This window comes from Rhodnius prolixus, unplaced genomic scaffold (assembly GCF_049639745.1).
Source record: "Rhodnius prolixus isolate KJV_2025 unplaced genomic scaffold, Rpr scaffold_1, whole genome shotgun sequence".
Lineage (NCBI taxonomy): Eukaryota > Metazoa > Arthropoda > Insecta > Hemiptera > Reduviidae > Rhodnius > Rhodnius prolixus.
Genome location: NW_027411581.1, coordinates 31,649,819 through 31,663,720, shown reverse-complemented (window position 1 = coordinate 31,663,720; position 13,902 = coordinate 31,649,819). Strand labels below are relative to the sequence as shown.

Here is a 13,902-nt window from a genome sequence, read left to right as displayed (position 1 = left end):
ATCTTCATGAATTAAATGTTATTCATTTCGAAATTTTACCTAAAATTAGGAGACGGCGCTGAGCATCCTGTAGTAGATGAGTTATCCTCATTTAAGTAAAAGACCTTCCCAAATTATAAAAATAACTAAGCTTAGATTGTGATAAAATTTGGTAGGATAAAGAGGATATTTTTCTCCTACTTATGTAAGTTGAGCATTAAAATGCGATACCTGCACCTTACCTCTGTTAAGAGAAATTTTGCAATCGTACCAAATTTTCGTCGCGTGAAAAGATTTTCATGAATTTTAATATTTTGGTTCTTAATGCTCTACACAGCATTAAGGTTAGTCCACATTTGTGAGGCCCTCTTCCCCCCACTAAAACCAGAAATTTCTTGTTACATTATCTGTATAAAAGGAGAGAAATTAAAATACTTAGCTGGACTTTCTGCAAAGACTTCTGACGCCCCACCAACTCTCATCTTTCTTAATAGTAGTATAACCATTTAATAAATTAGAGTGTTGAATAATCTGGTTTTTAGGAACTTTCTCCTTGTGGGACTTGTCAGATTATCACAAAAAAACTAAAAATCTGAGAGTAAGAACTTAGTATTTATTTTTTAATTACTGCATCTGATGCTGTATTTTTGCCTAAATTTGCATACTAGATGTAAACTTGACTGATATAATTATTCAGTTTCATTATATAGTTATGGAACTATAAAGAAAAATCGAAATTCTATAAGCCAGAAAGTCTAAAGCCATACTGACCCAAAAAGTCAACTGTGGAACATGAAAAATATATCAAAAAAGTACACAAATCTGCTAAACAAAAACTTTTGTTTAAAAAATTAAATATTAAATCATAGACGGTATCAAAATCGTCAAGTATGTTTCATTGTTACTTCAGCTTGTGAATTTTGCCAGTTACAGAAACACGATAAAAGCTTAAGAACTTTATACTTGTTACTAATTTTGTTCCTCATTCTTCTGAACTGATTTCTTATTATAAACTATATTTTCTTCTTTAGAATGTAAAAATAATTCCATCTGGCTGAAATGTGCATTAAATGTTAAGATACTTGCTGACGTGAGATACTTTTGTCGTTTAATCAACTCATATACTTCACTTTTTGAATTAAAAATTTTAGTAATGGAAATATTTAAATTGAATTGGGCACAAATTGCACTTTTTGTAAAAAATATATTTGTAATTGAAAAAAATTAAAATTATTAAAAAAGAACAGATATTTATTAAATGTCAAATTATTTACAAGTACAAAAAGTTTCTGCAGTGCACAGATTTTTTGTTTTCTACAAAATCAAAAACATCATTGCTCAAATGTTTCCCTTAAATATCTAAAGAAAATATCATTTTTTTTTTAAAGAAATCTTTTGAATTGCAGTTCTAATGTTTGTAGTACACCCCGAATTTTAGCATTGATTTTCTCTTTGATATCAACATATCACTTAAAACTGAAACGTATCTGCGTTTTTTGAGTTTTTTTTCACTCAGTTAATAAAATTAAAATACATAACTATTTCACCAGGTTAACTTATTTTTCTTCACTATAATTGCAAAGGTAGTTCTTATAACAAAATTGTTTTAAGTTACCATTATTTTTTTTCTAATCTGCTAATTACCACATTTTCAACATTATTTTGTTAATTGACCCCTGATCTGAAGAAATATATTATTGAAAAAATATTCGAAACTGGAACTCAAAAAGCAATGAATTATATTTACTTAGAATAAATTGGTTAATATGTACATTTTAAAATTATTATGTACGAGCACATTAGAGGTAAAAACAAAAGTTACAAAATATTGTGTACAAATAAAGGAAAAATATCTTGAATTTGTACTTACATATCAACGTCACTAATTATAATTAAACAGATAATAAATAATATTCAGGATCATAAACCAATCTTTACATTACTGTTTTGTTCAATTAACTTTAAAAAATCAGAACAAACTATTTTCAGAAACTAAGGCTTTTTATAAAAATGAATACTTTCCTTGAAAATTATAATAAAATAGAAATAGTTTTGTACAAATGGCATTTTTCAGACAAGTCAATTCTTATAATTTTTTGTTTGTTTGTTTTTTTTATATAGAAAAAGAAACGGAACAAAATTTTTATTATGCTTCCTTTATAAGTAGTGTCTAACCAGAACGCTGGAATCAATTTCATAATGCTTCCTGAAGAAGTAGTGTATCACCAGAACGCTGGAATCAATGCCTATGTCGGTGCCTAAAAATTAAAGTAAAATTAAGTAAAAAAAAAAAAAAATTATATATAAAGTAATCGCCTATTTTTTCAGGCAGGGATTAACGTCCAACTACCAATTAAGTGTCGAGGACAGGGGCTGGAAGCAAATACTTTAGTATTTAATTTTTTTTAACAAATAAAAAGAGTACTCTTATTTTTCTACACTATAAATGCAAAGGCAGTTCTTATAACAAAATTGTTTTAAGTAACCATTATTTTGTTTCTAATTTGCTAAATTTACCACATTTTCAAAATTATTTTGTTATTGATCCCTGATCAGGAAAAAAATAAAAAAAAATTGAAAACAAAACAGTGCCTTGAGGAACACCAGCTTCAAAAATTCTGAGATCAGATGAAACACTACCAACAGTTAAGTTTTCTGTTATCTAGATAATATTTAAGGTACTTTTCATAAGTGAGTATTCTTTGCCAGACCGTCAAATGCCTTCTCCATATCGATTTAACTCCTACTCGTGTAAATTGAAATTGTGCTCAATAATATAAGTAACCCTGGTCAAAATGATGGAGTGTACTGCTCTGAAGCCAAACTGCATACGAGACATTACTATAATAAGATATTACGTTTAGCAATTTCAGACCTGAAGAGAAGTTTGACAGTATCTGCTAACTAAGGATAATCTACCTGGATTAGATATAACCATTATTTTAGCCCTTAAGATTATATTAATATATTTTTACGAGTATTACATTAATAGGTAAGAATCTCAAAAGCAAATGTTTTATTTCGTAAAAGATTTGCAATTCAAATGTGTTCGTTTTATTAAACGTTTTAATTTATATTTAACGGAATTTAGAATTAGTATTTTTATTTAGATTTAACACAGAAAAAAGAAAAAACCGCTAGAAGAAATAAAGAAAGTGGATACATTTTCTTTATTGCTCTACTCTGCAATGTACTTCAAGAAAAAGAGGGAGGAATTCCCGAAACATATTCATCGAGGAGAGGCATGCTGTCAGCTGGAACAGGATTAGAGTCTTAAGTTAAAAGCGTAATTGTGCCTTCGGAACAACTACAAACCAGATGGTGTTTCTATAGTTTCGGCTATTTAGAACAACAAACAGTTATTACGTTTATAAAACGTTTGTTTAATTATTATTTTTTTATTCACAAGATAATTAAACCTGGAAGGTTAATTTTATTTGAACTGTTGAATATTATTTTAAAAACAAATCCCATAGCTATAGCTGTGAAGTTGCAAAAGAGATTAACAAAATGAGTTTGTTTAAAATTCTCTTCAGCCATAGGGACAGAAAGCCTTTTTATACAATATTTTTAATTTTTATTGAAGGTAATAATCTAAGGGGCAGCAAGAATTATTTTCTATTTTAACAGCAGGATTGGCTTTAATAGCAGCCTCTTTTATAACGTTTTACAAACTCTCTACTACTAATTCAATATCATTACATTTGAAGTACTTTAGTAATTACGTATTCTCCTTTATGGGAGAGTGTTCAATTTTACACTGATGTTTAAAACTAAGTGATTATTATAAGAAGTCAGAACACAATGAAAGAAGTAATGAAAATAAGATAATACGATTAAAATCTCAGCATTACACGCTACTACAGTTATTGAAATGAGTATCGGAAATTGCAAAAATAATGTTTTATATTATTTTCAATTAGTAAAGCTACCTACGCCCCCACCATTGTCATTTCTGTAATTACAATAACCATTATTTTTCAATTTATGCTAGGGCATTTGAAACACTGAGTGACTCCAGTAAAGTTTTTGTACGTTCCTAATTTTTAAAATAATGCATACTTTGTTATCAACAATGACAGTCTTTAATATTGTCTGTCTTGTCAAATATCAGCATAAAGGTTACATAATCGTCTGCCCAGCTTATCTTTCCTGGAAATTTGATAACTTTAATAGGAATAAGACTTTAGCCAGACAAGTTAAATTTCATTACATGTGACATTAGGATGAAATGTTGCAAGATTTCACTCATCGGCCGGAATATATGTATGGTATATAAGCTTGGAAGCCGCTAGTTCACTAATGATTTTATTATACTTCACTTTACATTTGACCACAAATCAAAGTCTGTTTCATCCAAATTAACGTCAAAGTCTGGTTTACACGCTGATCGAATGCCTTCAGTGCCTCTATGATTTTTAATATGGCTGTTACCACAATTCGAGGTATTCTGATTTTTTTACACTTGACACTTGATGCTTTACTCGTCTGGAAGGAATATCATCTTCATCCATCTTTTTAAGTTCTGTTAAGAGCTGTTATTGGTACTGATATATTGAAATCCTTGCCATCTTTTTTACGCTTTTAGAACCGGGAAGTTCTGACTAATAATTAGGTTTGCTTCCTATTATTGCTTGACTTGTGTATTTTAATTAATTATATTCTCTCTGAATGAATGAATCATAAGTATTAAAAAAATAATAATTATAATAAGGGAAGGGATTAGCTTATGCGGTTAGCGTACTGGACTCCCACGCGGAGGTCCCGGGTTCGAATCCAGCTGCTGACCCTTAGATTTTCTCTTCCTAGGAGCTTCTTACAGCTCACTGTCCGGTGATGGACAGTGTTGTCTGTAACGAGAGAACACTGTCCGGAGGCCGGCAGTGCACTGGAAAAAGCTCCGGGCGCCAATAACCTTAGATGTTGACGCGCCTTAAATCATTAAAAAAAAAAATTAATAAAATAAGGGAAGGAATTAGCTATGCGGTTAGCGCATTGGATTCCCACGCGGAGGTCCCGGTTTTGAATTTAGCGGCTAACCCTATCCTAGGAGCTTCTTAAATCTCACTGCCCGGTGATGGATATTATTATCTGTGAGAACACTGTCCGGAGGGCGGCAGCGCACTGAAAAAGCTCCGGACGCCAATTACTTTGACGCGCCTTAAACTTAAAGCATTAAAATAAATAAATAATAATAATAATAATGATGATAAAGAAGAAATCTCTCCATGTAATAAATAATAATATGTGTGTGGGCTACTAGAGTCGATAACTAGTTACTGTTTGGATGTAATATAACAAAAAGGAAAAAAAATTATAATTCCTTTATCTTCAGACGTACTAAGTAAAAATATAAAAGTAATTAGAGGGTAGTTCCATACCTAGATCTACTCCTTGATCGATATTTCCGTCTATGATCTTCAGAATATTTGTCCTTATGGTGTCTATCTCTGTCTCTGCTATGCCTTCGTTTTCTATCTCTATCACTGCTATGCCCTCTGCTTCTTCTGTCATTAGTTATTCTGCTTCTGTCCCCAGATCTTCTTTCTTCGGCATTGCTGCGTTCTATTGAACTTCTGTCAATCGAAATTATAAACAATGAGAACAATGAAATATTTCTAAAATATAAACTATTCATAATATTTACATAATGAGGTATATAAATAAATGTTGAACAGACTATAACAGAATTTTTTTATTTATTTATTTGTTCAAGTTCAGTTCAATCCCTTACATAATCGTTCGTCCTAATAGGAGAATTTACCCCATCTACTGTAAATATTTAGTATTAATATATATTTTTTTTAATGATTTAAGGCGCGTCAACATCTGAGGTTATTCGCGCACGGAGCTTTTTTCAATGCACTACCGGCCTTCGGACAGTGTTCTCTCGTCACAGACAACACTGTCTATCACCGGGAGTGAGCTGTAAGAAGCTCTTAGAAGAAATTGTAAGGGCCAGCAGCTGGATTCGAACCCGGGATCTCCGAGTGGGAATCCAACACGCTAACTGCATAGCTTATTCCTTCCATTCTACTAATTACTTTCCGCAAAGCAACAAACCTTTATGAGGTACGAGAACGAATCTCTTACTAAGACTCCCAAGTTTAGATCACCAAAATCTTCACAATAAAGCGGACGGTACAAATTTTGACACTTTTTTCTCTTTATTTCTAAAGATAGAATTCTCAAATTCTCTTTTAAATAATTTACATAACTTCTATGAAAAGAAATTATTCTGCAGAAGAATAAAAAATTTTACTTTAACAATTTACCCATAATGTCTTGACGATTTTTCTGATTCGTAATTCTCTGATTCTACTGGTGGATGTCGTACTGATGACTTTTGATTGATACCACCAGGAAATCTAGCAGCCATGTTCTTCTCAATTTTTTGCTTAAAAGAAGAAATTAATTCATTAACTTCTTATAAGAATGAAAACTAGGATTTCTAAAATAAAAATATATTATTTTGACAATGGTAAGTCTTACACTTACTTGTATCAATTTCTTTAATGGAGATTTAATTTTAAATCGTATATGTTTGCTGTCTCTCTCCACGAAAAATTAAGAGGAAAACTTATAAGTAAATATGTATAAGTCGTGTGGTATGAATTGTTAAATATTTATTATAGCGTAAAATAATAAGGAAACTATTTGTTGTTTAAAATATTATGATAAAACTCTTGCACAGTTTATGAAAATTCTAAACATCTTCTTAGTTTAAAGTAAAGTGGATCTAGCCTGATTTTTAAATGAGACTAATTGTGCAGAAGCATTCTTTACAAAATTATCAAGTTTGGGTAATTTCTGATGAACAGAGTCCAAATATTTCTTATCCAGTAATATCCAGTAAATCTCTCCACGAAAAATTAAGAGGAAAACTTAAAAGTAAATATGTATAAATCGTGTGGTATGAATTGTTAAATATTTATTATAGCGTAAAATAATAAGGAAACTATTTGTTGTTTAAAATATTATGATAAAACTTATACCTTCTTAAAAGCTCTATTCTACATTGAGATAACCGTGTGCAAATGGTAATAAAGTAAACGATAATAAATAAACTACAACCTCTACAATTCATTTTCAATCTTTAAGAAAGGATTAGAATTATCTGACCGGAAGGCAAGGTAAATTTTATTTTAGCAATTAACTAAACAAAATTAAAACCGATGAGACTGTAATTTTAAGAAAACTCCTCTTCATACATTAATCAATACCACCTGCTCGTAAACCTAATCTGCAGAAGCTGCTAACAAAATAAGAAGATGCTGTTTGGGAATGGTTTTAGATACCGCAGAAAAAATTTCTTGCTTCTTCAAAAAAGAGTTCAGAACTTCTAGAAATTGAAACCAATGAATCGCAAGATGCCTACTGATGGTTCTTGCTAGTTTACGGCAAATGGAAATAGAGAAAGAAGACGAGCAAGTGGAAAAAGAACTTCAGGAGCCCCAAGAAATAAAAATAAAAGATTTTAAAGGAAGTAAATCAACTTCTAGGTAGACCTTGAGTAATAAAATGGGAGTTGAGAAACAGAATAAAAAAAATCCTTGACAATTTTCACCAATTCATAAAGCAAGTCCTGGATTCATTCTAGTAAAATATAAAAACACAAAAAAGAATTGAGTTGTACCTTAAGCCTACGAAAGATAGGTGACTTACGTTTAAGAGAAGGTATTGAAAATCAAGCATTACCAAGGCTTTACATGATAAACTTCGTCACCAAGGTCATGATATTAAAAACTATCAATAATCATCACTACGAACTGTTTTGCTATACTTTATAATGTACAACATACGAAGATAAACATTTGTTTTGAACAATGTATGTAGGTGTGGGCATGGCATTACTAAATTGACTCGTTACTAAATTAACTTACCTGTATAGGAACAGGGATTCTTGGGAATAAGGTAGAAAACCACTCCAGTTTGCAAAGGAAGTTTTTCAAAATATTTCCAATGGTCATGATTTGTCCACCACCTGCCTTAACATCCAACTCCTATAACAAAGAAATGGAAATTTATACTTAAAACTCACATGATGTTAAATTAAAAAAGTGTGACTTAAAAAGTAAAAATATACTATTTAAATCATGCAGAGGGAAGTGTAAAACTTATTTATTTTTTCTTTCAATGCATCACTCAATCTCACATACATTCGTTCTATTTTCTTCTGTAAGAAAAATCAGAATAAGAGCTAGTGTGGGAGAGACTTTACTGAGAATTATTATTTTTTTCCCAGGAATTTTTAACCACTTTTGTAAAAACAAAATCATAAAACGGAAAAATACCTGTTTTTATAAGCTCTTACAACAACTAGTCCCTTGCCCATACTAAACATATACTTTGTAAATTCACACCTTACCTCGTTGTCGTCAAGATACTCATCATACCAATCCCACAAGTCCGGTGGAGGTTGCGTGTACCTAGAATCAAAATTATTATTACTTATCACTGAAAAAAATTTCCCCTGCTCTGCCAGAAAATGTGTTTAAAGCAACTGAGCCAAAACTCTACTACAGAAAATATAAAGGATGCCCTTGAACCTTATTGTTGGTGATAACGTAATGTAGTTATAAAATAAGAAGTGCACAAATTTAGCCAATCAAAGGAAGAATGAACCTATACTTGAAACAAGGCTTTCTCACGCCTTCAAGATAGTGAAAGGTAATAGTATAAAGGCAAAGGCAAATCATCCTAATTAACCTGTAAACCTGACCAACTCAAAAACAAATAATAATCAGACTTAAAATGAATTTCATTACATTTTTTAGATTACTTACCTAATATACATAAATCCTAGTGCTCGGATGTAAGGGGAATCGGGATGAGTGATTAATCCATTTAGCTGCTTTCTAGTAAGTTTCAAGGTGAATAACTTGTAGAGTAGGCAATATGCGGTTGACACAATACCTCCAGCTCCCACACCTCGAACCTACAACAATATTCAATATAAGCCAGCGGATTGATTCATAAGTTTATCATGGAATATACATCAATTGGGCAATTCAAACAATTTACAGATAGGTTCATAAAATAGCATTCGCATCACTGGATAATGCACATTAATTAATATGTCATGGCATGATTACTTACAATTCTGAATAGATTTGAATTCTCATTTATTTGCAAGAATAATTTCGAAGGTTAGTAAAGAGAATTGAGTTATACTTAAACCTGACTATAACTTTCAAGGCTTCAATTAATAATTGCCCTCCAAAACATAATTTTAGTAATTCGCTTAATTCTATTGACAGTATTCACCTTTTAAATCACTAGAATTGAATAAAACCAACTTTCATAGAATGATTTCAAATAAAAAATAAATCTAGAGTAGTACTGTTGCGCGATCTCTAGGGGTCTAAATTGTGCAATAGCATAATTGGAGTAACAACCTTGAATAAGAGGAATAGGAAATAATAGGTTTAGAGAAAATTATAAATGCCTTTATGGAAACAATCTCAGAAAAGTGGATTTAGTAAACTGGTACATCCTTTATTGAAATTTTCCTAAAATTAGGAAATTAAATAACTGTTCTTAACATCAGGGTTATTAAAAATAAACTGAGTGGTACTTCAGAGCACAGCCTACTGTCTCCTCTCTCCCAGCAGTGACCTAAAAATAATTTTCCTGGAAAAATATTTCACATACGTATTAGCGTATATTACATGCGAATACATATCATACTTAATTACCTGTATCCTCGCGGTTTGCTACGGAATGCATTATTATTGTAAGTCATTTGCGTATAATTTTAGAGATAAGGGATCACCTTTATTCGATTTTGAAACATTAAAAACTTTCCACAAGCCGATGCTATAGTGGATTGTGATGTACGTGTAAATCAGTTTAATGGGACAAACAGTAGATAGCATAAAAAAGTAGACTTAAGCAATTTGAAACTAGTACCATCCTTGACTGTTTCAATAATAACTTGCTTTCTGACAGGGAGATGATGACCAGCATGTCAAGAGAACTAACTCTGGAGTATGCCACACATAACTGCCCTACAGAAAGAATAGTCATTTCTCAGATCCTTACCAGACACATTCAACTACTGTTTCTTGCCTCTTTGACGGTTATAGCGTCTGAAACCTTAACAGATATCTACATACATTTCAATTGACAGAGGTGGTTTGATGATAATTCCGGGTACGAGACGATTATGAAAATCGTAGCTTCGATAACGTGTTAGTTTAGTTCTGCTCTGTAGCCGAGTTCTACTTTACAGTTTCAGAGGATTTAGATTGTGCAACTGTGCGATTGGAGCGCCAATTTTGAGGCAGAGAATGTGAGATCGTATTACAGGTGGGTCTTCAGTAACCTCCTCATGGTTATGTTCAGCAGCCTCGGTCACTAACCCAGAGCCATACTTCATATGCTCAATCGGCAGCATTAAGAACTTCGCGTTAATGCTGAGTGTTACTTCGACTGATATAGCTCTTTTTCAGATTCATGAAGTGCAATCCACTCTAGCCAGATATTCGGTGGATCGGGTAGGGTCAGTCATGCTTACCAGATCTCCCAGAGCATCGCAAAGATCACCAGGAAAATTTACCCCTTCTTCCTCTTCCAAAATTACTATTTGTGAGTTCTCTTCCCACATGAGTGGTTAAAATCGAATAGTTTTAACACCACATGAAGAAACAGAAGCAGGCAGGATTACCTGCTTTGCGTTTAAGATTAAATATTGCTCAACTACTACTACATAAACGAAAAGGCAGATAAAGAAAAAACATTAAACTTCCAGGTAGCGTTCAGTTCGAAAAAATTGTTTTTATGCAATTAGGCGTTTAAGATTTCAAACTATAATATAAAACTGATTTCTCGATAAGCCCTCTTTATTTTATTTTTTGTGCTTCAAGGTTTTACCGAGATTTTTGATCAAGGATAAGGTAAATTTATTAAGATACCTTTCTAAACCACATCGTGCCTTGGGACATGCCATAAAAGTGAATGAAGAAATTTTATCTGTAGGAAAATATTAGTTTTCTTGGTTAGTCCTAATTTCCAAAAACCCGATCTTAGGGATCAGTTGGTCCTAAGTGGACCCTATAGTCAAATTTTAAGACTTGGGTTGCGGAAATTTCGTGATAAGTGGATGGAATTTGGCTAGATATCTGTATACAATATATTACTAAATGAGCACCTAAATACAAACGTGTTACATATAGATCATTTTAGAAGAACCCATTTTTTGAACTATATTTCCGCTGGCAACTTGAAATGATTTGATCAATTGCACTTCCCTCTAGACCTCTAATGTCAAAAGAGAATGTATTAACATTTAGAAAGTACATTTAATGCTGATGAAGAGATTTCGGTTTTCTTATATTCAGACTGTTATCAGCGATTCCAGGTGTTAGCAACTTTTTCAAAGATATTCGCTATTTTCTTCTCTGTCTTTTGAACAATTATTTTCGTCGTCCACATAAGTGACAAGTTATACGAAGCCTTCAACCTTCTCAAATAATCAATATGGATATTATTATTATTTTTCCTACTACCATGTATTTAGGTTTACACTCATTTATTATCAATTCCATTTTTTTTTCTGATGCTTCCGACCACTTACAAGCGTGCTTAAGTCCTCTTCTGATCTACTAATAATATCGACAACATCCGTTTAAGCTAAAAACTGTACGTGTACTAAATTAAATAAACGACTTTGCGTTTGTAATTTAGAGTCACGTTTAGAAAATTTTCTCTAGAGCAATATTAAACAACAGGCATGCCAAAGCATCTTCTTGTTTCAGTCCATTCATTTTTTGAAGAGTATCCGACAGACTAGACTGCACCCTAATTCAGATTAGGGTTAGGGACATTTAGAGTTGGTCAATGCGACTTTAATCATTTCTATCAATTTCTGTATTATATTGAGTTACTTAATGGCCCTATATCGCATTTTTCTATTAATTTTATCGTACGTAGCCTGGAAACTGTTGATGTGTACTATAGTATGATAAAAGCTTAAATAATTTGATACCTACACCTCCGCACATGCCAGTTTGCCCAGCCGTCTTTCTACTACCCTTCTCCCAAGGCTCCAAATGTGCAACTTTGTAATATATTTCATCAATTACTTCATGATACGTTTTTAGCTCATACAGGTTAACTGCAAGCAAAAAAAAAAAAAAAAAAACAAATTGTTTGAGCACAATTTATAAACAATTGTTGCATTAATCAAAACTTGGAAAATTAAATAAAAATAAATATTTAAACGCACTGGACTGGCACCGGAGCTCCCGGGTTGGAGTCCAAGCAATGCCCTCCATTGATATTCTCTTCTGCTAAAAAGCCTCTACAACTCACTGTCCAGTGATGGGCCTATATATGAAAAAACTTCCGAGGTCAACAATGCATTTAGATCCGAGGATAAGAAAATAATCGGGCTACATGACGTTTTAAGCTGAGAACTTGACGCTCACCAACGCCCTCATGTGTAAATTGAAATAATATAATTCTAAAGTAATTACACCTTAGGATTAACTCTAGAATATTATTAAATTTCTTGCAACTGAAAAGCTAAAACTTTTATAGCTCAATTTATTTAAGATATTGAAAATACAAAGATAAGATATGGATTTTTTTTAAAATTCTTTTAAAGTGGCATGCTATAAACCAACGTATAAAATAGACCACATTATGTACGTATATGTAATGTGACCGAAATATAATCATGGACTTTCATTTGCATATTAAAGATATTATGTACAGTAATTCGAGTTTGATTCATTCTAAGTAATGATCATACTGATATGAACATAAATTATACGAATTTATACACAATTCTCAAATGCATGAAATAATAAATTATAATACCTTTAAAATAATGTGAAGACTGTATGTTGGTAAGAATTAAAGGATTAAGATTCATAGTTCGTTCATTACCCCAAAGAGGTAGAATATTGCTTTTTTTTTGCACTGCGTTAACATGTTTTGGTTCATCTTCTTCTTCATTACCTTAAAATATTGGAAATTTTTAGAATATAAGCATTAAATAAATAGACAAATGCCCAGCAAAAATAGAGACACCCTACGGTTATCCAAAATGTTAGTTCGGCGTACAACCATAGAATATATCTTTCATGGGAGATGAACCGGGCATAGAGTTAGGCATATTGCAACCCCTTGGGAAAAGATGAATTGGGGCAGGCCGTCCTTGCCTGACCACACTACATCCTACGGAGACTTAGAAGGGAGGTGTTAATTGAATTCCTTGCCTGACCAACTTGTGCTGGAATACCAAGTGGATTGATATAAAATATCACTCACAAAATCCCAGTCGAAAAGCTTACTCTCTCCTGGGGTGACAAAGAAAAGGTAATATATTTCACAGAAACTTTCGTAAGCCGAAGTCAAATTCTCGATTAATCATGAGTAATAGTCTTACACAAACTTATAATATAGTCTTAAACCTATAAAAACGCATAAATAATTTATATAGCCAAAACCTCATTGTTAAACAGCAACTAAACTACTTATCCATTGAACGTTTATAAAGTAATTGAAGAATTTTCTTTTCAAACAAATAAGCAGTACAATGCAAAAAAAAAAACATAAAAAGCTCATGTAAGCATTAGATAAAAAGATGCACTGCTTAACGTTCCCATAACTTAATAATGCTACTTTTTCAAGGAATTTGAAAAAAAATAGTTAATACATTTACCCTCATCGTGATAGGTTGACTTCATATTAGTGTTGTCACGACGAATAATAAATAGGAATAAGAATTGAATTCTTTTTCAAAATCGCGAGTTTGGTTTTAAAACTATAGAAAGATTCAATCGAAATATTTAAAAAAATAATAATAAAAAAAATACAAAAATAGTCAATTTCTTACACGAAAAAACATACACAAACCATACTCCAAGGCAATCACTGCAATACAGTGCCTTTTAGATAATGTGTACAACAATA

The 13,902-nt window shown here is 31.8% G+C and overlaps 1 protein-coding gene across 1 annotated transcript; it reads right to left on the bottom strand.

Moving 5' to 3' along the window:
- Positions 1–1,208: 1,208 nt before the first annotated feature.
- LOC141458854 (pre-mRNA-splicing factor 38B) lies at positions 1,209–13,885 on the bottom strand. Its single transcript, XM_074137401.1, has 9 exons — positions 13,652–13,885; positions 12,805–12,945; positions 11,973–12,097; positions 8,766–8,917; positions 8,348–8,408; positions 7,863–7,982; positions 6,255–6,376; positions 5,361–5,555; positions 1,209–2,237 (listed from the first exon to the last, which is right to left on the bottom strand). The coding sequence occupies exons 1-9, from the start codon at positions 13,674–13,676 to the stop codon at positions 2,219–2,221; spliced, it is 960 nt and encodes a 319-aa protein (XP_073993502.1). The 5' UTR covers positions 13,677–13,885; the 3' UTR covers positions 1,209–2,218.
- Between the last annotated feature and the right edge of the window lie 17 nt (positions 13,886–13,902).

Bases quoted from the DNA above. Each gene is read 5' to 3' on its own strand.
- LOC141458854 (XM_074137401.1), bottom strand. From the start codon at position 13,676: ATGAAGTCAACCTATCACGATGAGG. The intron at 7,983-8,347 runs GTAAGGTGTGAA...TCTTTGTTATAG, and splicing joins AGTATCTTGACGACAACGAG to GAGTTGGATGTTAAGGCAGG. The intron at 5,556-6,254 runs GTAAATTGTTAA...TTCGATTGACAG, and splicing joins AAATCGTCAAGACATTATGG to AAGTTCAATAGAACGCAGCA.